The sequence below is a fragment of the Neurospora tetraspora genome (genome assembly GCF_033439725.1).
Source record: "Neurospora tetraspora strain CBS 560.94 chromosome Unknown B0H65scaffold_7, whole genome shotgun sequence".
NCBI lineage: Eukaryota > Fungi > Ascomycota > Sordariomycetes > Sordariales > Sordariaceae > Neurospora > Neurospora tetraspora.
The window spans coordinates 2,411,172-2,437,618 of NW_026944389.1; the positions used below are offsets into that span (position 1 = coordinate 2,411,172).

The 26,447-nt window shown below is 52.3% G+C and overlaps 9 protein-coding genes across 9 annotated transcripts; 6 read left to right on the forward strand and 3 right to left on the reverse strand.

Moving 5' to 3' along the window:
• Nucleotides 1–756: 756 nt before the first annotated feature.
• Nucleotides 757–3,088, reverse strand: B0H65DRAFT_296143 (major facilitator superfamily domain-containing protein). The gene is made up of 5 exons (XM_062823080.1): nt 2,792–3,088; nt 2,391–2,700; nt 2,210–2,308; nt 1,639–2,148; nt 757–1,577 (listed from the first exon to the last, which is right to left on the reverse strand). The coding sequence occupies exons 1-5, from the start codon at nt 2,925–2,927 to the stop codon at nt 851–853; spliced, it is 1,782 nt and encodes a 593-aa protein (XP_062678652.1). The 5' UTR covers nt 2,928–3,088; the 3' UTR covers nt 757–850.
• A 1,821-nt stretch (nt 3,089–4,909) lies between these two features.
• Nucleotides 4,910–7,652, forward strand: B0H65DRAFT_542047 (uncharacterized protein; the record flags this gene model as incomplete). The annotated part of the gene is made up of 7 exons (XM_062829196.1): nt 4,910–5,153; nt 5,427–5,559; nt 5,872–5,877; nt 6,471–6,535; nt 6,861–6,940; nt 7,233–7,466; nt 7,590–7,652. 7 exons carry the CDS (start codon nt 4,910–4,912, stop codon nt 7,650–7,652), a joined length of 825 nt encoding a protein of 274 aa, XP_062678653.1.
• A 6,278-nt stretch (nt 7,653–13,930) lies between these two features.
• B0H65DRAFT_476040 (uncharacterized protein) lies at nt 13,931–15,087 on the forward strand. Its single transcript, XM_062827343.1, has one exon. The coding sequence runs from the start codon at nt 14,428–14,430 to the stop codon at nt 15,070–15,072; it is 645 nt and encodes a 214-aa protein (XP_062678654.1). The 5' UTR covers nt 13,931–14,427; the 3' UTR covers nt 15,073–15,087.
• Nucleotides 15,088–15,448: 361 nt separating this feature from the next.
• On the forward strand, nt 15,449–17,042 carry B0H65DRAFT_580509 (uncharacterized protein; the record flags this gene model as incomplete). The annotated part of the gene is given in 5 exon segments (XM_062830796.1): nt 15,449–15,603; nt 15,621–15,661; nt 15,737–15,841; nt 16,008–16,041; nt 16,068–17,042. The coding sequence occupies 5 exon segments, from the start codon at nt 15,449–15,451 to the stop codon at nt 16,732–16,734; spliced, it is 1,002 nt and encodes a 333-aa protein (XP_062678655.1). The 3' UTR covers nt 16,735–17,042.
• Nucleotides 16,975–18,317, reverse strand: B0H65DRAFT_296239 (uncharacterized protein). The gene has a single exon (XM_062823081.1). The coding sequence runs from the start codon at nt 18,173–18,175 to the stop codon at nt 17,216–17,218; it is 960 nt and encodes a 319-aa protein (XP_062678656.1). The 5' UTR covers nt 18,176–18,317; the 3' UTR covers nt 16,975–17,215.
• A 775-nt stretch (nt 18,318–19,092) lies between these two features.
• Nucleotides 19,093–20,326, forward strand: B0H65DRAFT_433299 (uncharacterized protein; the record flags this gene model as incomplete). The annotated part of the gene is made up of 3 exons (XM_062825061.1): nt 19,093–19,142; nt 19,201–20,170; nt 20,246–20,326. The coding sequence occupies 3 exons, from the start codon at nt 19,093–19,095 to the stop codon at nt 20,324–20,326; spliced, it is 1,101 nt and encodes a 366-aa protein (XP_062678657.1).
• A 499-nt stretch (nt 20,327–20,825) lies between these two features.
• Nucleotides 20,826–21,398, forward strand: B0H65DRAFT_552032 (uncharacterized protein; the record flags this gene model as incomplete). The annotated part of the gene is made up of 2 exons (XM_062829863.1): nt 20,826–21,192; nt 21,325–21,398. 2 exons carry the CDS (start codon nt 20,826–20,828, stop codon nt 21,396–21,398), a joined length of 441 nt encoding a protein of 146 aa, XP_062678658.1.
• Nucleotides 21,399–22,022: 624 nt separating this feature from the next.
• B0H65DRAFT_296303 (uncharacterized protein) lies at nt 22,023–24,455 on the forward strand. Its single transcript, XM_062823083.1, has 2 exons — nt 22,023–22,152; nt 22,242–24,455. Exon 2 carries the CDS (start codon nt 22,474–22,476, stop codon nt 24,352–24,354), a length of 1,881 nt encoding a protein of 626 aa, XP_062678659.1. The 5' UTR covers nt 22,023–22,152; nt 22,242–22,473; the 3' UTR covers nt 24,355–24,455.
• Nucleotides 24,456–26,186, reverse strand: B0H65DRAFT_296276 (uncharacterized protein). Its single transcript, XM_062823082.1, has one exon. The coding sequence runs from the start codon at nt 26,015–26,017 to the stop codon at nt 24,557–24,559; it is 1,461 nt and encodes a 486-aa protein (XP_062678660.1). The 5' UTR covers nt 26,018–26,186; the 3' UTR covers nt 24,456–24,556.
• Nucleotides 26,187–26,447: the final 261 nt, after the last annotated feature.

Sequence of the window (26,447 nt, forward strand, 5' to 3'; positions counted from 1 at the left end):
TACCTCTAGTCTATAGAATAATACGCACGTCACTAGGCTGGCTAGCTTCAGTCACGATCACAACCTCCTGATAAGGACCCTAGCGTTCAGCGAATCACCAACCACAAACCCCCACTCCCTCCTGTCTGCAAGAGATGCCCTACTACGTAAATCACAGATGCGTCCGAGGTTGACGTTGGGATCCAATCAGAACACCGGTTGGTCTGTTCCTGTTAGACCTGGCACACTATTGGGTCAACCTGGGCGGTCTCCTATAGAGAATATCTTCATGTGCATATCAGCATCTCTCAAAACGGAAACGTGTTGGCATCTACAAATAAGATACCATTTGTTCGATCAAGATCAGATCAGATAAGCCCATCCAGCAAGCACCATTTCGAGATTACAAGACATTTGTAGGGTATCGTATACAATCGTTGCTTACAGGTTGAGAAATACAATGGAACCCAGGAGGAAAAATCACCCATATGCTGTACAACAAGATTCCCAGAAAAAACGACCGACTCCAATTCCTTTCTTGCCCATGGCTGTCCCCATTCCGTACAAAAACACCGAATGGTATACCCGAGAACTGAGTATGCGAAATAAAGCGAACGACCGTTAGATTTGTACAATGCCCAACACCTTGACCTTGACCCGAAACCAGAAAACAAAAAGACCATGGGCGAACCGGCACGCTCCAAACTCTATACAAGACATCATGCGTGTCCACAGAAAAGCCTTAAGAGTTCACTGTCCAGATATATATACCCAACCAAACGCCGACCCTGAAAAATAAGACAAAGCTCAACTGAAAGGATAAAAAACAAGAAGAAAAGTTTGTGTACGCCAGTCTTGCGGCGTACGGGTATCAGTCTCTTTGAGTTGTTGTTGGGGCCAAGTTGATGGCCATGGGTTGCTCAGTGGCCGCCGGTTCGATCGTTTCTCTCGTTGTTGCCAAATCTCCAGCAGCAGCAATAGGCTCCTCGATCTCCTCCTTCTCATCCAACCTTCCCCTGGGCTCAGTAATGCCGAAGCTGAGAAACGACGCGCCGATCGTCACGAAGGCCGTGAACCACCAAACCATGCCGCAGTATCCCACCCGCAGTCCGACCGTGTAAAGATATCCCGAGACGATGGGTCCCATGGCCCGGCACAGACTGGCTATCGAGGCTGCCACGCCGTTGATCGTTCCGAGCGTCAGGGTCGAAGGTGCCGAGTTGGTCAGGAGGATCGCGTTGCTGGGGTATGCCATTGTAGCGAGAGTGCACTTCCAGATGATCAGAATGTAGACACCGGCCATGCGCACGCTGCTGGGCAGCAGAACAAAGTAGGGCGTGGCGAAGTAAAGCAGTGGGTACGACATCGAGATGATCTGGAATAGGCGAAGCGCTCCGAGGCGACCGGTGATCCGGGGGAAGAAGAACGAGGTGGAGATCATCGAGTAGAGACCCTGGACCGACAGGATTATGCCGACAGTTCGGGTGTCGTATCCGAAGCCGTCTGCGAACTTGAATGGTAGCGACCAGCTGTCCTGGCTACCCGTGGGCTCGGTGCTGAGGAAGACCGGGAGAAGAGAATCCAAAGTCATAGTGTGGCTATAAAGCAAATTTAGTCAGTACCGTCCAACTTCTCCGTTGCAGTAGAGTGTGAACCTACAAAGCAAGAAGGCCGTAGTTGATAATGATGAAGATGATCGGTTTGGTAAAAGTCCTTTCCGGCTTCTCTGGCTGGGCCTCCACAATCTCCCCCGTCGACTCAAGATCGAGCGGTTCCTGCATAATCGGGCCCTCGACTGAAGTGAGCTTTGGCGATCCATCTGCGGTGCGGTATCCAGGCAGCGACTCGTCCGTTTCACCAAGCAAAGGCTGATCCTCCCCATTCTTTCCCCGTCGGAGTCGTCGCCGGAAACAGCTGTCCTTTCCGAAAAGGCGAGACGTCAGATATTTGCCGAACTCGACACCACGGTCACGTCGATACTTCTTTTCGGAGTGGGTTTCCTCGAGGAACAGAAAGCCGACAGCAAGCCCAAAGAACACACACATAGCGCTGAAAAGGTTAGGCAGCAAATATGGGAAGCGGTCCCAGATGCTCCCGCGTTGGAAGACGGTCGGGATCCAATCTACTGGCTTCGCAAGCGTACCACCAATCATAGGGCCAACAATCGATCTGTAAAAGAGTTAGCACGCTTCGAGCTTTTGACGTGGGCTTCTGCTGTGTTAAATCGTACCCTATGCACCACACGATAGGCATAACCGTGTATGCCCGTGGCTGATGTTCCTTCACAGTCACCAACTCTCCAACAGTGGTTTGCAAGACACCCATGTTACTGTCCCCCCAAATGTCAGCTCAGCTCAGATCGATTTTCCCCCGAGTACTAGCACCGGGTTTCCTCGTGACTGAAAACTCACCCGTTCAAGATTCCACCCAAAGCACGGGCAAGCAAGGCAACTGGAAGGCTCGGCGCAAAACCGAACAGGATGACGCTGAGACCCGTGCCGCCCATTCCCGTCAGAAGAACCGGCTTCCGGCCGATCTTGTCGCTCAGTCGTCCCCACAGGAAGCCCGCCAGAAACTCAGCCAGGGTGAAAGAAGACGTCACCCAACCGGCGTACATGGAGATTTTGCTTTCGTCATTGGTGATGTTGAAGTCCTTGACCATGTGGTAGACGTAGGGGAAAATCGACATGAAGGCGATGGGCTCGCATATCCGGCATAGGGCTATTATTTCTAGTCTTAGTTTCTGTCGTCCCATGTTCTTGGTATTCCCCTCCGGTGGTCACACAAAGACCGGGAAAGAATGAAGACATACCCAGAATAAGCAACTGCCGCTTCGGGTACGGCGGTGGTGACCGCTTGGCTGAAGCTTTTTTCACTCCATGCCTAACAGCGGCCACTGTACGAGCAGGTCCAACTACCATGTTGTCTGCGTTTGTGCCTGGGACCATAAAGGATGTTGCCGAAGGGAGAAGCTGACTACTGTTCCGTTGGAGGAGACTCCAAAGTGGCCGGCCAGTGCCGGCAGTGACCGACAAACGTCAAGACGTGTTGAGATACCAGTCCAGCAAGGACCAAGGCTGACGGACGAGTGCCGAAGCAGGGGTGGGACAGGGTGTATATGTAGTATACAGAATCGGTATACGGGGGTGACCAGAGAAAGGGGGCGTGAGAGACAGAGAGATGGACTGAGTAAGCTGGGAGGGGGAGGAGGAGGAGGAGTGATCAAGGGACTACGTGCTATATACGTAAGTAGGCAGTCATAGACGAGTACATGACAGGCAGGGGACCCGACCGAGCCAGCCAGCATCTCAGGCGGCTATCGCCAAAAAGAAGGCGGCCAAAGGCGCAGGACGGGCTGAGAAGAACATGGTCACCAGATCATCCGTTGAGGACGAGGTTGTGTGGACCCCTTGGGAGGACCGCCGCTGGCAAGCATATTGCGTACATGAATGATGGCTGTTGGGATTGGGAACAGGGCCCCAGGAGGAGGAGCGAGCGAGGAGGACGTATCCGTAATCAGGCGTAGGAAACGTTGAAACAGCGGTGACAAGCAAGAAACTTTGCTGCTGTACATGGCGAGGAGTAAAGGCCCAAGATCATCCTACCTTTTTTTTTCTAAACCCCGGACTAGCTAGAGCAGGTCAGGTACCAAGGCAAGGAACAAGGCCCCAGCGTGCGAGGTGCGGTGATGCAGGGCTATCCATGGCCGGCGCTGAACCCGCGCACAGTGTTTGTTGGCGTGCCATTGATGGACCAGTACCTCAGCGCCGCACAGCTACAGCAACTGTAAGATTCTGTCTCTCAATACAACGCACGCTGCGGCAGAGGTCACCATCTCGCTACCTGTGCTATATGACCGTGCCAGGGATCTGGGGCGGTACCCTCGAGGTAGCGCTACACTGCTGAGGTGACGATGGGGTTACTGTACATTGATGACGGGTAGACGCTAGTTGTCTAGTTTTTATGTTTGGGCCACTTCCTTCTTCTTGCTCTCTTTTTTCTTTCTTTTTTTCTTCTTCTTTTCTTTTTTCGCCACCCTCAGATCGCTTTATCCTTTTCCACCCTCAGCCGCAGAATTTGATGGATGGAACCCGCCATAAAGTTAAAATGGCCGCTTGGGTCTACCATTGCTTTTGCAACACTACGTCAAGGTGAATGTTGAGCTCCTGACTCCTGAGGCTGCTGTAATGGTCGGTCGTGGCCATCCTTGGGCTTGGCTTAACCTCAATGCGGCGTATCGCGTATCGCGGTCTTGTACAAAAAGAAGAAATGAAAATCATGTCGTGTGAGTTGGAGAACCTATGTCTGTAGGCCCCGACCACGGAACCGAATAACCGGCCTGCCCCCAAGGTCCAAAGCCGTCTAATTGTCCCTTTTGTCTCTTTTCGGGCCTTTGCCTTGCGACTCAGAAGGCATCGAGCAGCGGTTACCTGCGTCCGCGAGTCGTGAGCAATCCAGCTTTCCCGGTTTCAACTCATGTCCAAAAAAACTCGGGGCGGCATGATAGCCAGACCGGCCGGGCCCTTTTGTCGCTCCTCGAGCAACCTGTTCACCTCCAACGCGCGGGCTGGGCTGCATGGTGATAGACACGCTTTATTGCTTGCTGACAGGAGAGTACGGTTGGGTTGGGAAACACCTTGCACGACAGCGGGCCGGTAGACCGCCTTATCCCACGAACCTCTTACCTCGACTGATGACCACCACCACCACCTGAGCTGTGGCTGCATCACCTTCGGACAATGGGTCGAACAGGCAAGCCGATCAGGTCGAACGGGTTCGAACCGGTCGGGATACACAAATAGGCATGCCCGCAAGAGCTGCCTTGGCCAGTAACCTTTGAGCATAAACCGGAACAGATCAGACAAGCAGCAATGATGATAGAAAGTCCGAGCGAGGTGAGATGCATATTTAATGTTGTTTATATGGAACCATGGATATGTACCTACAGTGTACTTCTACGCATGGACGCATTGTGCGCATCAGTGTTTCGTGCTTGTGGTCGAACCACAACCTCGGGACCATAAGGATGAAGGGCCCTCGACTGAGACCTGCGCTCACAATTTTGAGCAATGTGAAAGATCACCCAGCTACGTTGATGGGCAACCTCCAGGAACTGAGACACAAGGCAACTGCTGCGTGCCTTCGCGCCTCAGTACTGTGTATGGATAGGATGAGTATGTTAGCTGTTGTACTGGCTACAGGGCACAGATCCGGCATTTGAGTGCATGGCTTTTGTGGGCTAGTCGACCGGACCGGTAACGGGCAAGGAGATGACAGGCAATCATTGGCAACGAGGGGAATGTCTCGATTCAAAAGTGAGGCGCCAATTGACCATTCCCATCGAGGCATGGTACGTCCGATCCCAGCGACATTTTAGCACCACGCTTCCCGCAAAATCTCGTCAAAGCAGCGAAAATCTTCCTAACTGCATGACGATTAAATGACAGGCTGTGAGATTGGCGTGGCGGTCTTGTGTGGAGGAAGCAAGGCCTTGCTCTCCAGGATCCCCAGCAGCAGTCAAGCCCGTCCGGGTAGCGTCTTGGTAGCTCAATGGTGGACCACAGTCCGCGGCTCGCGTGGGTAATTGCTTGGAGTGACAAAGTGGACAAGTTTGCGCCGAAACCGACCCTAAACATGCATCGGAATGTTGTTGCGAACCGAGGAAAGGCTCGCGACGTTGATCGGGTGGGAGGCGGTGAATGGAAACAGAGAAAAAAAAAATCGAAAATCGAAAAGAAAAGACGCCTCGGACGAGTCGGGAAACGAAAGGTTCACGCGGGACTGCATCCGGCGTAGAGGACCTGAAGCGCTGAAGGAACAGGCTGGGGATCAGCCATCAGGGAGCCCCATCAGTGACACGCGAGAAGGGAAAGCGTTGCATGCATGGAATAGTACACAGTAAGTGGTAGGTTGGTTGCTCACTGTGCTGGTTGTAATGTGAAATGCTCGAAAATTCATCACGCCGGCCTCAAGCCGAAGGACTGTAAAGCATGAGTATAGGACAAGGCTACGCAGTATTGAAAGAGCGGAAGCTTGTTGTTATCCACTGTTCCAGCGCTTGCCAGGTACTGAAACAGAAAAAAAAGATGCGCTTTGCAGCTTGAACTTTGCTGGATTTGGCGCATTGTATCATTGGAGCAATGACACCATCCAAGACCCTGGAAAACCTTGACTTACATAGGGACCTGCCAGCAAGGGGCCGACCTAGTCCTGCCCTGGCTATGCCTTTTTCTTTCATCACGGATCAGTGAGCTTTTCCAAGACCTCCCTAGACGGCTAGAGCGATGTTCCAGCCAAGATGTGATACGGACTGAATCGTTGTCCTTATTTCTCTCCCTCCGGACTTGCCTGTTCCGTCCTGTGCGCAAAGTAGTAACGCAAACATATGCCACTAGGCTATAGTAATGAGGGAATTTGAGTTCGGACTCAAGACCGTTGGCAACGTTGGATACTCCCGCCGTGCAGTAGTTTGGACGTAGGCAGGTGTATAGTCGCGCTTTGACCTGGGACTCCTGCTGCCCTATTGATCTTGAGCGAGATCTAAGTGGAAGCCGAGGTAATATTCCCTGCGCACTGGTTAGATGACAACTGTGCAGGTTTCGCTAACGGCTATCTTGCCTAGCCCGTCTCCTGGTACAACGTAGCTATCTTAGCCGATGCTGTAGCAAGCGCCGATAGCCTCGGAGCCAGATCATCTTGCCTTTGCGCGAAGAGCTAACCGTATCTCCATTCTGCGCCATGTGACGTCGGAGGGAGTTCCGTCTATGCTTCATACAATTGTACACTGCGTCAATGCCTGACGAGACGGAGGGTCTAATGGCTGGGTTGGCGCTGTTCTGCCCCGTAGCTTGTGTGTCCGAACGCATATGTATGTGTTGTAGATCAGATGGGCCGATGCCACGAAGCGAAAACCCCAGTCGTCTCCGCGAAACGTGATCTGATTGCTGAAGACCAACGAAAAGTACTTTGTTTGTACAGCACGCTACCGCGGCATCCGTCCGGGATCCCGCCGGACGAGCAGATGCGACCCGTTGCACTGGAACCACAGCACCTTTAGCACGCCGTAGCTGGTGTGTAGAGTTGTACTTGGGCCGTGAGTTAATACTGTGCACTGTGCTGGAAAATGCGATGTCTGACCGGGCGGTGGTTGAAGCTTGGCATACTGTCCTGGTGGAGCTCCAGGCCTGGAACTAAGCTGGAAAGCTTCCATACATAATATGGGGCAGTAAGCGCTTGTCGCGGTCATCTCCTAGACTTCTTTTCCGTGCATCACCGCACTCGAACTATCGGCGTTTCAATCCGGAGCGGAACGCAGTGGAGATATCGGTAACCACATGTCGTGTATGCGAAACCGTGGGTTGAGACCGCAAAGCTTGGCAGGACCCAAGGAGGCTGATCTTTCGGTTATCCGGAACCATTACTGCGAATTGACCAAGCTCCCTCAAGCGGATGACTTCGTTGTCCTGCCCAGGAGCCAGGCTCCCATGGTAATGAAAACCAATCTGGGTTTTCGTTAGCCATCGTTCCTCTGTTAAGTGCCAACATGTGAGCAAGGGGGAAGAACGCGAGGTGACCACTCACAGCGCTCCGTTCACGCCATATTTGTTTAGTGTATAGCCCATCCCGATTTCAACACTGACATTGACAGGCCCACCCAGCAAGGCAGCTCGTGAATGTACCGAGTCCATGGTCAATATGCATAAGCTCATAGTGAGCGGTGCGTGGCTCTTACCGGTGAGTTGCTGTTCTTTCAGCAGTCCACACCGGCAAGGCAAGGGAGGCACTTTATTGCTTGTTGCAAGCGTGCCATCTCCTTGAAAGGTGCGTTGGGGGTCTCAGTTGCAGCTTACCGGTCTACCTCTGCCACAAGGCTGCCGCACTCACACCAAGTCCGACTCCGCCCCTGAGCACTTTGTCAATCCCCCCTTGTACGATACCCAGCCGTGCCAGCCAGCCAGCGAAGTCGTGTTCTTTTCTGGAGGCTGGGTATGGTATGTAGCAAAGTTTGATCAGCCTGGGCGGGAGCCGGCCGTGAAACCAGGTCGTATCGTAGAAGTTTGTTGAGCCTTTTGACCTGTAGACGGAACCCGGCTTGCGTCCCCCAGTTACACAAATGACGCACGGCAGGCCCAGAGGTGGTGTGCATCGAGCCGGGCCTCCCTTTGGGCAGTTCCACCTCAACCCATCATCGCGTGGTGGGCTTCTGGAGGACCCGAACTCTTGATGCCAAGCCTCCAGTGATCGTTGACGGAACCCTTCCGTTACCGACAGAAAGGAGCAGAGTGGGTTCCCATCTGTCGTTTCAAACGTGGCATGGAAAAGTTGATCTCTGCCATTTCATTGGCCAGTCCGAGGAGCGATGTTCGGAGTAAAAACCGTCCAATCTGATGACCCATTTGCGATTGGACCGACGATCCAGCCGTACTGTAGTGTATAACAGCAGGGCGGTCCTTACAGTAGGAAAAGTATTGGTACGTACTCGCGGCAGACAAACCCGGACATGTATCAGAAGTCCAAAGTCTATCCGAAGTGCCGGATGACTTTGATTTTACCGTCTGTTCTTCGGATGTACACACGCCCACCATCGTCACGCACAAAATTTGGTTGATTCTACAAGCTTCATTATGAGCAAACACGTAGGTAGCATAGGATCTCAAGGGCGACTTAACTTACTGGTGTCCCTGAGTAGCACAACATGATGACACAGCATGGAAACCTGCTTCTAGAAGAAACGTATATGTTTGAGAGGCCCTGTTAAGGCTCATCGTCCATGGCCTTCTCTCAGGAGGGTATCCTTGGCATTCTTATTCATCCCGCCCTCGCTTTCTTGCCGAGAAGAGGGGTGAGGGGCTTCTGGGTCGACTTCTAACGGAATCAGCATGCCGATGCTGTCCAAGGAGCCAAGGTCACACGACCACAAAGCTTTTATCTGGTACCAAACTTTGGAAATTAGCAAATCTGTAGGTGTAAATCGAAGCTGTTATAGAAGACGTACCCGTTCAATATTGGCTTCTCTACAAGGATAGAGATGGTTCACGCATAAATGTGAAAGGCTTTCTCGTTTCAAATGTTGTAGAGAAGCGCTAAAGGCAGTTGGAGGGATAGATATGAGGCCTCTGAGATGCACGACACTTTGCGACTACTAGGTTTCTCAGTGACAGGTACTAGCGTACGGCGGCAAAGTATACTGACAAGCGGTAGGTAACGGTACTTCCATACAATGTAAGGTAGGGTGATGTATGATGCAGGCATGCTTGCGAGAAATTATGCAAGTCCGGCGGGTGATTTGCAGAACGCTCTAACTTCCAAAAGATTACAACCTCCCATCTCGTCAACAGGACAACATCTGGAGTATGTGCCCGGACGTTATACAACTCGGAGTGTAAAGGCTTGCATACCTGTGGCGGGGCATAGTCCTAACAAGATGCAGACACTGCGGACGAAGCAGGGAGATCTTGAAGTGTGAGCTCGATTCGCGCTAGTCTGATGGTGGTCGAGTTGTCCCGAGGATATGGAAAGGCTTCGCCTGGGATATGTGGGCCGCAGTGAGGGTAGCTAATGACACTTTCCTCATCTACGCCACGGTGATCTCAACAGTAATCGGTTTCAGTTTGGATCTTCAAGGGGTGACGCCGGACTCTGCCCCGTCTGGGCTAGAGCTTTAGTTCCCATGGTGTTTTTCGTGTCCTGGTACCAAGCTTGGAGAAAGTTCCGCCAGGGTGGTTCTGAAATTCCCATGAAATACATGGAACTGAGGCAAGATTGGTAGAAGATTAAGATGGTTATGGCTGGGGATCGCGGCCGTGTCTCTGGCACTAGACAAATGGTACCATCAGGGTGTTCTTGTCCATGGACAACACTGTCGGGACAGCTTAAGAGGTAGAGGCCATAACGTGATGAGGCAAAGAGACAGGCGTCGCGGGGGTATTAAATTGAGTAAGAAATGATAGGTTCGATCAAGAACGCAGGTGAGACGGATGGCGGTGATAGCTTTGGGTATCGCAGTTTCAGGCCATCGAGTTGTTGATTGCAAAAAGGTCGAGTTACCTCTAAGTTGAGAGGTTGACAACTGGAAACCTGGGCGGTGGGCTGCCACCAGTGGCACCTGCGCTATCGCTGCCGGTGGGACTCGCAACTGCCTGCCCGCCACGAGCACCCAAATGCTCACAGTACCTAGAGGTATGTACGTCACTACAGGGCAGGTACCTCCGGCTCTACTGTGTACAGTGGGGGGACAAAAGTCTGACCCAAATGGCCAAATCCCCGCAAAACTCATGAAGTACACTCACGAAAAGATCGCTTAGTAAAATAAATATTGACCAAACCTAGCTAAGAGACGGATAATACAGTGTAATATCATTCTAATTGCTAATTCCTTTTAACGAGTTCTCTTCCCATGCAAGGTCAATATTGTCCCAAAGTTCCAAAATGTCAACCAAAAAAGTTATAGCGCCTTTACAGAGGGTTATAGTAGTCTCTAAAATTGCTCACCTACTATGTTCAACGTTGGTAGAGTTAAAAAGCACCATCATTGGGAAAGGAAATAGAAAAAATAATTGAGGCATTCTTATAACTAATGATTTCTTTGGATACGAATTTGTATTTGATTTTATGAAGTTCGTGGTTGCTTTTCAGCTAAGTGCTGATGCTGAGTTTTACCTGTTTTTGGTGTAGAAATTCATTTTGGGTCAGAGGTACCTTAGGGACCACCCCCAGGCCGCAAGTGCCCTGGAAGGAAACGGCGAGAATCCATCCACACCCTGCCGGATATCCTCTTTATTTTGCTCAGCATCCGAGCGCTAACATCCATCCCACGGCACCTACTGCGATACAGCTACAAACAAAGGATTGCTACCTATTTCAACTTAATCCAAGACCCACTGTTAATCCATTCTGGCAGGAAATTGCATGATTGTGTTGCCCAGTGGCTCTGTTGCGGTGCAGCCCCAGGTGGTCTCGCCAACATGCCTTCGAGATCCTCTCTGATCACTAACAAGCGGGAACCGCTACTCCTTGCGGCTTTAGGCCAGCTTAGCGAGGAACCATCACGAGAGGCAGCCATCCGTTGGATCTAGATCTGCATTTTATACCTCCTGATACGGCCAAGCACCGGTGATTGTTGGGGCGCAAGCTGTGTCCGTCTGCTGAAGGAGCATGCAAATATCGTAAGATAGTAGCCCGTGCCCATCATCGGCTTCGTTAACAAGCTGATTATCGACTAGGGTTTACATCCGCAGACGGCGTCTCGACGCTATTGAGATGTCTTAGGTCTGAACTTTAGCGTCACTCGCATATGAGCAACTTGCTAACTCGGATTTTGCTAAGAGAGGGCTAGCTCGAGAGCAGATGTCACCCAGGACAGTGGCATGTCTACCTTGACTGCGCAATGCACTTGGGCTACTATCGAGTGCTCATGGAGGGCCGGTGATGAACCCGGTCATTGAGCTCAGGCCCATGCATCGAGCAGCCTGGTTGTGACAGGATGAATTTGGAGGACGACACTCTCGGACAAACTTCACTACGAGTTGGCTCTGCTCACCATCCTCCCATTTCAGCATACGTTGGGCATGCGGCTTTGTTCTGTCCCTATACCGAGGATAGCCAAGTAGGGTACTCCATGGCTTGACCAGAAGCTCTACCCAAAACGGTCCATGGAGAGGATTTCATTGGGCATTGAATAACAGCTCGGACATGCATATCATTGCAAAAGGCACTGATGGTGTTCTCAGCTACCTATGTGAGTCTTACCCGCATGCTTCAAAATATAGAAAGCAGGTCTCGTCACCTTCCTTCCTATTTGCTGCCACACGATCGGCCGACGCGGGTGTCATAAGAATATGACAGAAATAGGATAGGCACACGTTGATTGAAAGAGTCGGATACTACATCTCTAAACCTTTCATTCCCCAAACAGTGAACGTTGTCAGTCGTCTGACCACATATATTATGCGGGTAGCTCTGTAACTCAAACCGGGTTTACTCAACCCCTGTTCAGCTCCGGGCCTAACTGAGAGTAGCAAAGTCCAGCGCGATAGTGCAAAGAATGCTTCCGAATCCACCAATGTCTATCTCTCAAGCGCCCCAAGCATCTGAGTAGCCACTTTGGATCAGTTGCGATCAGGACTAAATCATAGCGCTATACCTGTTCGAGCAAAACCGGTTTGAGTGAGTAGAAGCGGTATCCGGATGCGGAATCGTCCTTGCTTGACTTCACATAAGTTCATCTTGATGATACTTTTCAGTGTAAACGAACGGGCAGGAGGAACATACAAAACTCGATACCCAATCTGTTTCACTCACAGAAGATTAGGTAGGTTCAACTGGGTGACCTGTCATTCGAACCCTTTCTTGCGAGCGTATGATAGCTCTTTTCGGGCCGTCGCGCAGTTGAATTTCAACCATCAGTGACTGGACCATTCACTGCCGTTCACAGTCAGCGTTACCGCCAAATGAGGAAGTTCACAAACCCTACATCAGCCTTGCAAATTGGGTGCGTTCGCACTAAGAGCAACTAGAACTGAGACCTTTTACCAGTGTCAGCCATGCTGATTCGTTAGTGAATGGGAGGCTCAAGCAGACTAGATACGCTAATTCAACTGTCATTTTATTCCGACGAGTTGAAAGGATGATTACTGATCATGAAATCAGCCCAACAGACTCAACATGAGAGATCATCTGTGATATTAACACCAGCGGGCCGTAAGCACTTCGCTAATCCACCATCAAGAGGGTCATCACTAGTTCATGTGACCCCTACACACAATCTAGCGTTAGTCTTTATGGCCCGGACGCTTGTAAAATGCCTTTGCGCTGTAGGTAATATCGCTCGTAGCGAAAAAAAGAATGTGGTGAATTCCACCATCTAACAAGTTCACACAAGAAGCTATGCATGCAAAACATATTGGTTTCGTCGTAACACTGTTCATTTTTCCCAAGCAATCATCAACAGGATGTCATGTTAACCAATATGGGTACCAGTCCCTTTTCGAACCACAGTCCGTGAAGTTTGGTACAGGACAGCATGCCCCCCCATGTGCTTACGACACCTTCCTGTGGCCGGCTGAATCGGAATAGAACTTTTCCAAGGGCGAGAACACACCCGCGAATACCAGAGTTGATGAATGTTGTACCATGTGCTACTAACACGATATAGTACTGTGAACTATAGGTCAGAGAGAGTCGTTGGGCCAGAGCCGAGGCCAAACTGACAACCAACTGACAGCCCGCAAGAGAAATAGAAAGTATCAACTATGGGGAATTTGCAGGGTATCTTAAACTAGCGATAACTGCTGATACCAGTCACTCACCAACAAGATCGGCTTCATAGCGCCAGATACCTGCGCAAACTGCGCAAGAACCCCTGACATTGATATACGAGAAGACAAGGGGTTTGCTGACGTTGACGAACTAGATGATGTCTCGTGAACTTCACTCTGAAGTCATAACGCTGAATCAAGCTACACTGAATAACATGATGAAGACCAGGTCTTACACAGGACAACAACTGAAGATCAAACCGGTGAAATCAACAAACGTTATAGTTCTAGGTGATGGTACCATTACCTACTGCCCTGCTTTCTAACTATAGCTTTTCCGGTCTTACACCCGCTGTTTGGGGATGCAAGCACCCCAACCAATATCCCGTTTAGGGAGAGACCACTTTTGACACTACTCAGCATTGTACGGTAACCACAACTGCTATGGCCTGTGTAACCCAACATGGGCGGTTCGGGCACACCGCCCGAGGTGCATCCTCACCATCATAGTCATTCATGTTAGCTGTCGGCTTCAATGACTCGCAGCATGACACCATCGTAGGTCAGTCAGCTCGGGTCAGGAAGTTTCGAAAAGACAGACATCAGCTCTAGCATGTCCGAGGAGATTGCATTCATTCAGGGCGAAAATTGGAATCGTCTAAACTAATTCAAATCAAAATTTCTAAACCATTGAGCTGAGATCATTCGGAGATACGGCCTTTCGGATGTTTGTTCTCGCGAAGACGCTCGAGCGCAGTAGTTCCGGCGGACAATATCATGAAATAATGAAATTACAAGAAGCTAAGAGAAGATCCGGCCAGCCCACGGGGCCCAAGTCTGAGCAAAATCATCCGATATTGGACCATGACGAACAAGAAATGAGGCTTTTGTCCGCCTCGGCAATGCATGCTTGAGAGGAAAGGGAAAGGACGCCATTCACTGTTGAAACCTTTTGTGTGGTCCCAAGGTACAGTAGTAAGCTCGTAGGATGGTGTTTGTCTGTGGAGGCGGACCTTGCCGATCCTCTCTCCGAGTTCTCACTATATGCTCGGCATGGTAGGCTGAGGTGGTACGGAACCTCGAAGGAGGTGTAGTCGACTTTCAACTTCAACCACAGTTGGTTAGGCAAAAAAAGGCAATGCATCGGCATCCAGCCTAAGCCTTAGGCCAGCAAGGCCAGCAAGCCACGGAGATGGAGGACGGCATGGGTAAGCTGAGCGACCTCTACGGCGCAAGGCCCGTAAACTATAAGATCGTCCACACAATCCGACGTCGTGATATGCCACGGGCGCTCATAGTCAGCCTTGTTTCGAATCAAGTGGTTGTGTCAGCTTGGCCTGATGCCGATAGTTGCGGTGTGTTCTGTCTTCCTAAGATCCCGATGATTTCACTAACTCGGATCAGATATCGACGAACCAATGCCACCGTTGCGCGCGACGGCCAATGTAAGGCAAGCTTGAAGATGTCGTGTGTCGACAAAGAGCCTCCATCGGACGGGGAGTTTGACACAGGAGCGCAGAGCACGTTGATACGGGCAGGTGCAAGAAGGGGGTGTCGCGTTGGAGGTTGTTTGCATGTGTCTGGCTGGGATGCCATCGCAGTGGTGACCAAGAGTGCGCGTAATTTACCGTACGATTATAACTTTCGGGCAGTCCGGTATGGTAACGTAATGCAGAGCATGCAAGTTACCAGGGAGCCAGGTACGTTTCGGTATGTAAGGCTGCGAAGTAGACGTACTGTACTGCACGTAACGCTCGGCGAATGCGTCACAGTAGAAGGCGGCATGGAACGTCTTAAAGCCTCGTGGTTCCTTGGCCCCACCAAAAGGCAGCTGTAATCGAAAACGTCACCCCCCTCAACGCGCCCTACGAGCAGCTTTGGCTTTAACCCCACCACTGACAAAGAAAGACGTCGACAACTCAACATCCAACTTTGCTTTCGTGTAGATCATCCAGGCTGAGACCTACACACACTAGAAAACCAACAGCAAGACACTCGCCAGCAACCGGATCAAGACCGCATCGATAGTTGGCCCATAGTCGTCACGCCCGCACGCGCAAAAAATCGATAACCCTGCCACCCCAAAACCAAGACAACCACACCAAGTGCTGATCCCATCGGCCAGTCCGCGCGACGCAACAAGGCCAGGACCGGGTTACCGACAGTCTCGAGAACGGTGAAGGATTCGAGCACAAACAACACAAGAAAAGAAGATGGCTGGAAAGAAGGGTCAGGACAACAGCAAGAAAGTGGCCGGCCAGGCGCGCAAGGCCGACGCTGCGGCCCAGAAGGCTGCTGCCGAAGAGGCAAAGAAGGCCGCTGCCGAAGCCGCGGATTGGGATAAGGGAGCCAAGAGCAACGCTAAGAAGTGAGTCCAACATGAAGTCTGGTGTTCGGTTCCACGTTACTGCCGATTTTGTTTACCGGTCCGTTCTTTGGCCCTTGTTCGGCCTTCCGACGCTACAGGAGGAGGAGGAGGGGGCTGTATCCTCGCTCAGCAGCAGGCTCCGTGCCCTCGTGCGACATCTCATGGGTCCATATCTCGGCCCCTACATTCCTTCGAAGTCTCGCTTTGCCCATCGAGGCACCCTTACCCTTGTTCGCCTGTTCCTAGAGAAAAACATTGCCCTCCGTCAGGAACGCGTTCCGACTCGCTATCGGAAGATGTCCGCGGGACCGTTGTGCAACCTTGGGGAAGCGTCGCATTGCATGCCGCCATGATATGATGCCGGTCGAATGTCTAGTGGGCTTCTGTTTGGCTCTTTTATCCAGTGTGCACTATCACAGTCCCTTGCGCGACTGCAAAGTTGCCTTCGATGCGCTCTCCTACAGTACGGGAGGGACACATACGTTGGTTGGGTGGGGAGGGTCGAGGAGTCCGATGGCGACGTGCGAAGTGCGCACATTCGCACAGATGGACTACGACATTCGCGATAAAGCTGACCCGAACATTGGTACTGACTACAAGCTATCTTACAGGGAGGCCGAAGCCGCGAAAAAGGCCGAGGCGGCGCGCAAGAAGGCAGAGAAGGAGGCACTTCTGAAGGAGGAAGAGAAGAACACCCCGGGGCGTACGCAACCCAAGAATGCAAAGACGGCGGTCAAGAAGACAAGGGGCCTTGACCTGTCACAGCTGGACGACGACGGCAGTGGCCCTCTTGCGGCACTCAACGCATCGGGTATTGACAACGCTCTGGATGCGTTGTCGTTGACCACATCTTCAGCCGCCGACAAGATTGACCGGCATCCCGAGAGACGCTTCAAGGCAGCATATGCGGCGTTTGAGGAACGACGACTTGCAGAGATGGAGCAGGACGGCAGTGGCCAAGGTTTGCGCCTGAACCAGAAGAAGGAGAAGATCAAGAAGGAATTCGAGAAACACCCCGACAACCCCTTCAACCAGGTGACTGCGCGTTACGACGCCTCCAGGGAAGAGTTGGCCCAGCTCAAGGAGCAGGAACGTACCAAGATCGAGGCCCGACTTGGGTCCAGACGTTAAAGCTACCGAGCAAGTTCTTTGGCGCGGATGTTTTGTTTCTCCGTCTGACGGCCACATCAACATCTTCCGGCTTTCGTACGGTTCCATGCACTGGCCAAGGGCAGGGACGCTTGTAGCCGCGCCGGGTCTTTCCATCTGCTCACCTGTTCAAGCTTAGCGGTCTTGCTTGCTTTACACGCAGACACAGCACGGATTCGAGCACGTTGTATTCACAACAGCAAACGGACTGGCCGTAAGGGTATTTTTACAGTATCCTCATGAAAGAGGGTGTGCAAGGCGGTAGGGGTATCGATAATGGACTCGGTAGTTCTTTGAAGTGAGGAAGTTGCGCAAGGATCTGATGGGGCTCTGGTAAGAAAACTCCGTATACGATGTCGTGGACGGTGTGTATGATAGGATGGTGATGTCACATAAGCCCCCTTTTCAGGTTGTAGATGGTACCTGGGAAATGGAAATGGCATTGTGTACACAAAAGGGACTTTTACTTCAGCATAATATGATGAAGTGTTATGGAGCCGTGGGTTGTGTAAAGTGCGTTGTAGTAAGAGGCGGTCAAGGAGATGGCCGGTGGATGGCAAGGCAAAAAGTTGCCTTTTTTCTGATGTGGTGACCGACTTCGTTGCTTTTTCCCTCTCGATGGGTTCCTGTATAGTACAATGAAGTGACGGAACAACAGCAAGACCAGAAAGAAAGAAAATAAAGGAGGGGTTTCAAGACAACGATAACAACAGGCCGGTCGGGTCCCTAGGCCGGTGGCTGGCTGGTCGGCCTGATTGGTCTCGATCGCTGGCAGCTCACGGTCGACCCAATCGCCGGAATGCATCGTGATGAAGTTTGGTATCCAATATGCTTCTAGCGTGTGGTGCCTGCGCAACAAAGTTGAGGTGGTGAAGTGTCCCTTGTCCGGCCGTGGTCGAGTGGGTTTGCGGTCTGTGAAGGCGAAGTCCAGTGACCCAGTTCCATGCCCAGGAGCCCGGAGAAGGAGGAGCCCCGACCCACTTTGGCGACACGTGGAGCTAGGCGGGATTCCTGGAAGGCGGGCAGGGCCGGGCCCGGGTGCTCGGGGGTCCACCCAACCTACGGAGGTGTTCCTGACTCCTCCTCCTGAGGTTTCCCCCTTGTCCACTCGGATCGAAGAAGCCGTCCGTTTAGACTCCTGTCTAGCCCCGATACTATCTAGCGTTGACCTCGGGCACTGTCTGTAAGGCACAGGGCTTTCGTGGACGTGAGCTTGACGTTCTGTGATTCTTCTTCCAAGTGGAGGACAGGGTGCGGTAAGATCATGATCATGAATGCCAATGCTGTCGTTGTTGTTCATGTCGCCGTTCCGGTGCCGGTCCGCCTGCAGCAGGGTAGACCCGAAAGCCCGGGCGCTTGCCGCGTTTGTCGCCGCAAGAGGTACCTTACGTAGGTATGTACTTCCCAACCCAAAGTTTCCCATCTGTCGGTCTGTTCAGCTGCTTTCATGCTTCATGGTCTAGCCTAGGAAGGATTGCCTGACAGAGACACGGAAGGTGTCACTGCACTGCAGCGATGTCTGAGTGTTGTCGACTCAAACAATGCCCCGCCTGGCCGGAGATCTCCGTAGCTTACTGAAAGACAGCGCTAATGTATGTGAAGTACCCGGCAGTACAGTGCAGTATGCAGAGTACATTTGCGTTACCATGATTAACCCTAACCCTTTCTTTGCTGTTCCCGTCGTGAGCAACCCCCGCTAGGTAGTGTACACAGTAGGGGTACCTCTAGGCATGCTTCAGTGTCATTCACCGTCAGGGGCAGACGACCTTCCATGACCATAGCTCCAACCTCACCTTCTCGATCGCCTCACAACCGCTCACCATACCTCTACATCCACGCCACTTCGCGACCTGCTTACTTAGAAATTCAGGAATTATTCTCCGCACCATCGTCGTATTGAATCTCCAAGACTTTTCTTCTTCTCGATACCTAGACCAAGACTTTGTCACAGGGGCAGCTAATCGCAAGCACCCCGAATTGCTTCGGTCCTTGCGAGTTGGGATATCGGCGAGAAACTCTCCTCCCCCGCATGCTGTGTGTCCAAGTACAGGACAAACATTCCCCGACGAAAAGAATCCCCATCCCGGTCAACATTCCCACCAGGTAACACGGTAATTCCCCGACGCCAATGACAACATCCATGCCATTCTCCCGGATGGGCAACCTGCCCGCCGTTCGACGGCAGCATCTCCTTGCCGAGTTGTAGGTGCCACATGCAGCCCCGAGCACAGCACGCAAGCCACCAGGAATCCGGGCCGGTTCATGGAAGCTCACTCAACGGGACCAACGGGCTAATGACTACGGTTTCACACAGTGCCGGTCTCAAACAGGCATGTCCAAATGGCGTCTTCGTCAGTCTCACGCCCGGTGACCCTAATCTGTGGTCGGGCGTGATCTTTGTGCGCAAAGGTAATCCCATCGCTGTCACTACTGGAAAGCCCAAGGCAGGCGGTCCAATGGCGAGGTCCACAGAAGCCAAGCCGTCTTGTTCATCTCCGAGGAGATGAGGGAGAAAGCGAGTGTGTATCATGAGGTGCTGACGTCTCATGTCTCGGTTCTTTCCGTAGGTCCATACGCCAATGCCGTCCTCCGCTTCCAAGTCTCCTTCCCGGACTCGTATCCGAACCTGCCGCCCCTGGTTACCTTTTCCACAGACATGTTCCATCCCCTCATCACGCCTCTCACAACGTACATGTACAGCACCGACGTCCAGGACAACGGTACCGTCAGTGCCACCGACGAGGAGCGCCTTCCGCCTGGAGGCTTCAGTCTACGTCATGGCTTCCCGCACTGGTTTGGTAGGGCCAGTCGGTCCCGTGTTGAGCATGATGGTGGTCAACGAGGAAGGCCGCCTGCGTCTCTACAGATGACGCCGCCGCCGGACACTCGCAGGGTCCAGACCGGAAACCAATCCGAAGACGGGTCCGAGAATGCCAGAGGAACGGAGGGGACATTGGAGTCTACTCTCGAACCAGAAGCCAGCGCAGATGTGGCTTCTGGCCGCAACAGGTCAGCTGCCAGACGGGATGTTTCAACCTACGAGGTCCTCCGGTACATCCGTAGCACCTTTGACGATGCAAACGTTCTTGATTCAGTCCCACTGGAGGCCGCTGGTAATCCGGGCGCTTGGCATGCGTGGCGCACTCACCGGCGGCAACAGGCTGCCAAAGTGACTTCTTCTCCCGCTTCAGTAAAGTCTGATACGGGCTCAAATTTGGCCAAGATAGATGAGACCATCACGAGTCCTACGCCAAGCGGAAATACTGAGGCAGATTCAGCCACATTGAAATCGGCCGCGCCAAAGCGTCCTGACGAGTGGAACTGGGACGGTGTCTGGGAAGAGAGGGTCAAAAGGGGTATCGCGACTAGCTTGTCAGAGCCGGTCTTGTTTGGAAATGCTGGGGCGGCAGATGAAGTGGTAAGTCAACGGCATTGTGTTAATTCTCCTAGCTTTGAAAATCACGGGCTATTGCTAACAAAGGTGTATCGGCAGATCAATTTCATCAGCATGGAGGAACCAGACGTTGAGGGAACAAAACAAAACCTCCTTAGGACCCTTGGTGCTATCCCTTAGTTACTGCCACCGACGGTGTTCCGAAACTCTGAGGTGTGCCTCACTCTGCGAAGGTGACACCTTCCCTGGGAACGGTTCAGGTTTGAAAAGTTTGCAGGGACATGTGAGAAACTGGTCACGGAAGCAACTGCGGGCTGGGTATTCCTTCCCTCTTTGCTTTCCTCGAGGAGATGTGGCGTGACGATGATGAGAGGGCAGGCGGCTTTGATTAGATCCTCCAAGCGCCGAAACCAAACCTAATAATAATATACTCGAACATCATCAACGTCGACAGTTCGATTGTTATCGAAATTCGTCCTTGGGTGGACAAACGACATACATGACTAGCAGTAATCTTTGCAAATACACTTCGAAATACATTTCTCATTACCATACCACTTGCAAGTTTCACTCAACCCGTTCGTCCAGCAAATCCACCATATCTGACCGTGGAGTTTGTCCGAAATCCCAACTCGATACAAAATTGCGTACAAAACTGTTGCTGCTGCTGCTGTCAACCATGGCTACCGCAGACATAACCGGCTCGTCCTCGCGAAATTATCGCACTAGCCATCGATACGTCCGTTCTATCGAGGATGAGGTCGTACCGAAGCCACTACAGATTATCAAGCGCTCCGTGAGCTCAAGCACCACAAGCCGGAGCTACCAGCCGCCATCGGCCAGACGAAATAACAGCGCTGGAAGCTTCAACTCTGATGCAAGCATGGACAGCATACCGGAGTCACCAAGAGGGAATACACCCCTCGCTGTACCAAAGATCAGAGAGAACAAGGCGCTTGAGTACACCTCGGCTTCGATGGTCAACCTGCTGGAAGGATATGAGCAATACGAACCAGTGAATACCGTAAATGCCTTTCGGCCGAACCGTAAGTGACTTCCTGCAGACCGAGTACTCTTCTTTGAATCTATCCTGGCATGCAGAAATCCAGTTTCGGCGTTTTTCTCAGAACCAGTGCCTCGGTGGTCGGATTTTCTAACCTCTTTTTAGACCACAATAGGATCTCTGATACCACATTCGGCTCCCCCAGAACCAACTCTTGCACAAGTCTCCAGAACCAACGCCCTCGAATGAGCCCGTCGCCTTTCAAAATGACCAAAAGCCCCAACTTTCTCCTCAGAAGAGCCAGACAGCTGATTCCGGACCAAAAAAACTTGAACAACGAGCGCGAAAGGGCTGGCAACAGGAAAGATCTGGTCTTAGCTTTTCATGCCAATACATCGAGGCCTCACACCCCGACTACATTATCTCGACAGGTTCACGGTCTGGGACAAGAGGCAGATCAGTCATCGCCGCGTCTTCGAAGCTCGAAGAGTATGTTTCACCTTAACGATCACAACCCCGACGATACTATTGCAAGCTATGATGGAGAAGGTTCTCATTCGATGCTCGAAGCTGGAGAAATATCACGACGAGGCCGCTCGAGCGCCTTGCACTCCGGCTTCCCTGGTCAGCCTGCAGAAGAGCCGTTCATGCTCGTACCCAAAGTAATAGTCACGCCGGAAATCAAAGCTCTAGACAATGAAGTTACAACGCTATAGGCGGCAGTGCAGCTTACAACACAGCTTTGCCATTCCAGCGCCCCCGATTATCAGTCTAGTATTCCCTCCCCAGCGCGGGATAAATACAATGACGGCACAGTTTCACCAGGTATGATCAACAGGTCCCATACATGCCAGCCAATGTCTCGGGGGATTTGTCATTGAATCGGAAAGGTACTAACTCCAGATGCGTTACGATACGGTTGTCTCTACGATTTGTCAGTTGAAATCCTTCCCACTGCCAACAGCGAGGTCATTGAAGTCATAGACGACAAAGCATGCGCAAGGTATGCAGCCTTTCGAACTCACTCCTACCATTGATCTCGTTTCAATTCCATTACAATATATTTTGTGTGAGTCTGACCTTCAACATAAGGACCACTCTTTACCTGGGCTCGAGGTTACTCCTGTTGGTGCATGTTCGACTACTTCCTACTACCCCTCGATGCAATAGCAGAAGTAACCGCCACAGGAGACAGAGTTCTGATGATCTCATCGAAGACCTTGAATATCATTTGGGCGGTACCAAGCTCGATTTCCTACAGGTCCGAATCAGGTACCAGCACTCCGGCTTTTCGCAGAGTACAGTGCTATCGCGCAACATCACGATGGACGGCATCGTGAGCCAGAAGACCATGGTAGAGACCACGGCGGTTGCTGCCATCACAAGACAAGGTTCATCATCACTCTGGTCGCCGCGCGATGTGCTACAACCCAACCCCTTGTTTGAAATTATCGCAAGTCATTGGGGCGCGGAAACGACTAGTGATGTAATCCATCGCTTACTCAGTTCGCGATCCTTACCGTCACAGCGAAGGGCGATAAACCATCAACAATCGTCTCTACCTGTCCGCTTGTATGATACTAGCGGTACTAGTGGTGCACATTCCATCTCTTCTGGCCCACAACCAACTCCGATCCCAAGAGCTCAAACACCTTCTCGTATACCGAGACAAAGCCAGAGTGCACTCGCCGTTCGGACAGCAACGAAGCCAACAGCAAGGTTAACTAGGACGAGAACAATGGAGTCAAAGAGCGACAATGCTGTCAGACCTCCTGCTCCGCCTACACGCGCAGCACCTCCTATTCCAAGAAGGCAGATGAGTCTTAATATCAGGGCGCATACCCCCAGTCTTTCGGGCGCTGAAGAAGGCCGTGGTAGCCAGAAACAGGGCACATTACTGTCTCACGAGAAAGCCCTCCCGTTTCTTCCGGGTGAAGAGTTAGACTTGTCGGAGAATGATTCTGTTCAGAAAGCCGCCGCCCACGCAGCCGGTTATCCTGGTCGTGGAGCCGACATCCATGCACACGGATCAGCGGCTCGCAAGATCCGGACATCCGACGTGGGTGTTGTAGGACGGCCTCTCAGTACTGCTTCAATATATTTCTGTGAAGGCTATAGGGGTGGTGATTACCAACCACAGCCTCAAGAACTGGATGAGCACGGAGAAACAGAGACAAGTCAACAGCCAAGTGCCCAGCTGGCTAAACTTATCCAGCAGCAATCAAACAAAGCCGCTTCTCTGTTGATTAATGCGGAAGGAAGGGCAACACCAGAGGTATCAGGCTCTTCATACTCCGACCAAACGAACTCGGACGCTTCCCCTTTCAGCCGCACACCAAGAAGTGGTGGCAGTACCGGTAGTATAATAAAGAAGAATGGGGGCAGCGGTACCAGCGCCATCAGCAGTAGTGATGGTAGCGGACACCTGGAGACGAACGCATCGATCCACCAGACTTCAAACAGTCTCCGGACTCGGACGAGGCCATCAAAACAATCACACTCTTCATCTCTTGCATCATCATCGGCAACTGCAAGAGCAGCAGACTCTCGACAGAACAGGGGCAGAACGATTCCAAAACAACCATCGCCTCCTCCCCCGCGTCCCCCTATTCCTGGCACCACTCCCTCCCAAGAGCACCTGTCTAGCACAACAAGCCTAAGCAGGACTTCATCCATGACCACGCGCATAGCAAGCCCTGCCGACTTTGACGCCATGGAGTTTGGTCTTATTGACACTGCGCGGAGGGGAGGTTGCAAACAAAGAAGCGGAAGGGGAACAGGGTATGATGGCCACAGTGACGACGATCCTCGAGACACCGAGTCCTATGGTATGGACCTTGGCTTCACAACGCAGACATTACCGTCTCGAAATAACCGACAGAGTGAACTACAAAATGGTTCTGGAGAATTCCTTGGCATCGACCGTGTTCGTCAGGTTGCAGGCAGTGTGAATGGACCGAACAATTTTAGGGGTAGAGTAGCGGCAGCAGCAGCCAGATACGAGAATGGAGGAGGTGCAGGAGGAAGTCTGAATAACAGGGTAGGTGGGATGACGATGGGTACCAGTGGTGGTAGTTGGAGGCAGAGGGGAGATCAGGGGAGAGGGGCGAGAGGAGTTGAAAGGGGAGAAAGAGCGGGGGAAAGGAAGGAAAAGGAGAAGGAGAAGCAGTCAGGACGTTGGGCATGGCCGAGTTGGTGGTTATGAATAGATAGGTGGGTTTTGGTTGAAGGGAAACATGCATACCTACATCGTAGAAAGTGAATTGATTTTGTAATGTCTAAGAAGGAACCCCATGACTTGTTATATGACTCCACCGAGTATTTGTCTACGAGGGACAAGGCTATTCCGCCACCGGTGGTGTTCTTATTACCGGGTATCCTTCAAGACTTGCTATCGGTGATAGCTGTTATCCAGCCGCGCTCTTGGGTGGTTGACCTGACTCCCTCGTATCGAGTTCCAGCCCGGCGGTGCGACCACCCGTGCCCTTCTTCCACAACGGCTTCCCATCATCATCAAACTCCGCCCACTGAAAGAACGAGCAGGCCTCTTTACCCGGCTGGTTCCCAGCATGACACATCCAAAAATACCTGCCCCAATTCTCCCTCTTCTTCTGCACCACCCGCAGGATCGTCGGGATCCCGCAAGCGCACCGCGGCGTGTACCGCGGGTGGAACTCCGGCCGGTAATCGCGATACGTGACGTTGATGCGCCGCCTGCCCGAGATCGGGTGCGGATCGATGGCCTGCGCAGGCGTCACGCAGTGCTTCCACTCTTCTTGCATGTCGGCGTGCATCACGAGGAGGGAATTGTGCGGGAGATGGATGGAAATTTGGCCTTCGTTCAGGGAGTCGAGGTTGGTGTTGGAGGTACTGTTAGAGTTACCGTCCTCGTCCTTATCCTTGGGTAAAATCCGACGCACCCGAAACTCGCGCGCCACCCCCAAGGAAAGGGACCCGATGACGGCCCTCGGACCGAGATACGTCAGCTGGTCGCTATGCCAGCCCACATTCTGTTCGGGGCCGTCGTACAAGTTCACAAACGCCGCGTTGGGCGACCAAGGTTCGGGCGACTGGTACTTGAGTTTCTTTCCCCCGTACAGGCCGTGAGTCCGGATGCGCGTCTGGATCTCCTCGTTGACGGCCTCCTGCACCGACGGCCGCACCTTTTCCAGCTGAGGCGTCAGCCGGCGGATGTCGGAGAGCCGTGCGCCGTTGTAGAAGTAGGCCGATTTTTGCTCGGCGAGCTCGTAATCGCTGCCGACGAAGAAGCCGGATGTGTGAGGGCTGGAGACTACGTTGTCGAAGAGCTTGAAGGTGGTTTTGCCAAAGGTTTTGGCTTCTTCTAGAAGCTCGACCAAAAGGGCGTTGGCGACCGAGGGAGGGAGGAAGTTGTGGATGACGGTGCAGGGCGTGTGGGTGCTGATGTCGGAGGGGTCGTAGAGATGGAGTGTTGCGCCTTTTCGGGAGAGGAGCTTGGGTTTCTTCGGGGTGGCACCACTAGCACTACCATGGTCGCCATCGGTAGTGGTAGATGAAACGGCGAAAGAGCGCAAGGAAGCCTGTGAAGTGATACCCGATGGTTTCTTCTTGGCTGCCCCTGTGTATTGGGCGCTTTTCAAAGCCTCCGTGGTGGCTTCCACAGATCCATCGTGGGCGATTAAAAGATCCAGTAGCGAATCATGGCTAAAGCCTGGATGCAATGAAGCAAGTATGGCCAGTTTGAGATCGGTTGATTCTCCATCGCCGTCGGGATTGTTGTCGATGGGATTACGCAAGGCGGTGATAGACTGCTGTGCTTGTGTGGTATCCACATTTTTCTCCAGAGTTGACTCGGCTTTCCTCTTCCCCCTCGTTACGAATCTATCCATTGCCACGGCTTAGAGGAGTGAGTACAGAAACTCGACATGTTTGAGTGTCTGTCACCATGACCGAGTTCCTGGTGGTTGGATACGCGCGGAATGAAAGATGAACATGGATTTGTACTGTTAGACGCGTCGTTGTTAAGAAGTGGAAGGAGGGGAGACGTGATTGAAAGTGGCACAAGACGCGCTGTCACGGGACTGGTCTCTAGCTGCCGTCCCGTTTTTTAACGCGACGTCATAGGCAGGCGCTAACCCACAAGAGTTAGCGGGCACATGCTGTGGGGTTAACGCTTTCACAGGGGTTCCACGCCCGCGGCAACGTGCGGACCAGAAGGCAGATCCCAGGCGGCTTCCGGGGTAGCTGACAACCGAGGCTTCCCCACGGTTTGGCGTTCGGCGTTCCCCAGTTTCGTCCAGCTGATTTCCATCCCGTCAC

Excerpts from the sequence above, each read along its gene's own strand:
- B0H65DRAFT_296143 (XM_062823080.1), bottom strand. The coding sequence starts at position 2,927 with ATGGTCCCAGGCACAAACGCAGACAACATGGTAGTTGGACCTGCTCGT. Across the intron at positions 2,701-2,791 it reads GCGGCAGTTGCTTATTCTGG|CCCTATGCCGGATATGCGAG; the intron begins GTATGTCTTCAT and ends TAGAAATAATAG. Across the intron at positions 1,578-1,638 it reads AACTACGGCCTTCTTGCTTT|CCACACTATGACTTTGGATT; the intron begins GTAGGTTCACAC and ends TTTGCTTTATAG.
- B0H65DRAFT_296276 (XM_062823082.1), bottom strand. The coding sequence starts at position 26,017 with ATGGATAGATTCGTAACGAGGGGGAAGAGGAAAGCCGAGTCAACTCTG.
- B0H65DRAFT_296239 (XM_062823081.1), bottom strand. The coding sequence starts at position 18,175 with ATGGGAAACTTTGGGTTGGGAAGTACATACCTACGTAAGGTACCTCTT.
- B0H65DRAFT_476040 (XM_062827343.1), top strand. The coding sequence starts at position 14,428 with ATGGAGGACGGCATGGGTAAGCTGAGCGACCTCTACGGCGCAAGGCCC.
- B0H65DRAFT_296303 (XM_062823083.1), top strand. The coding sequence starts at position 22,474 with ATGGACGGCATCGTGAGCCAGAAGACCATGGTAGAGACCACGGCGGTT.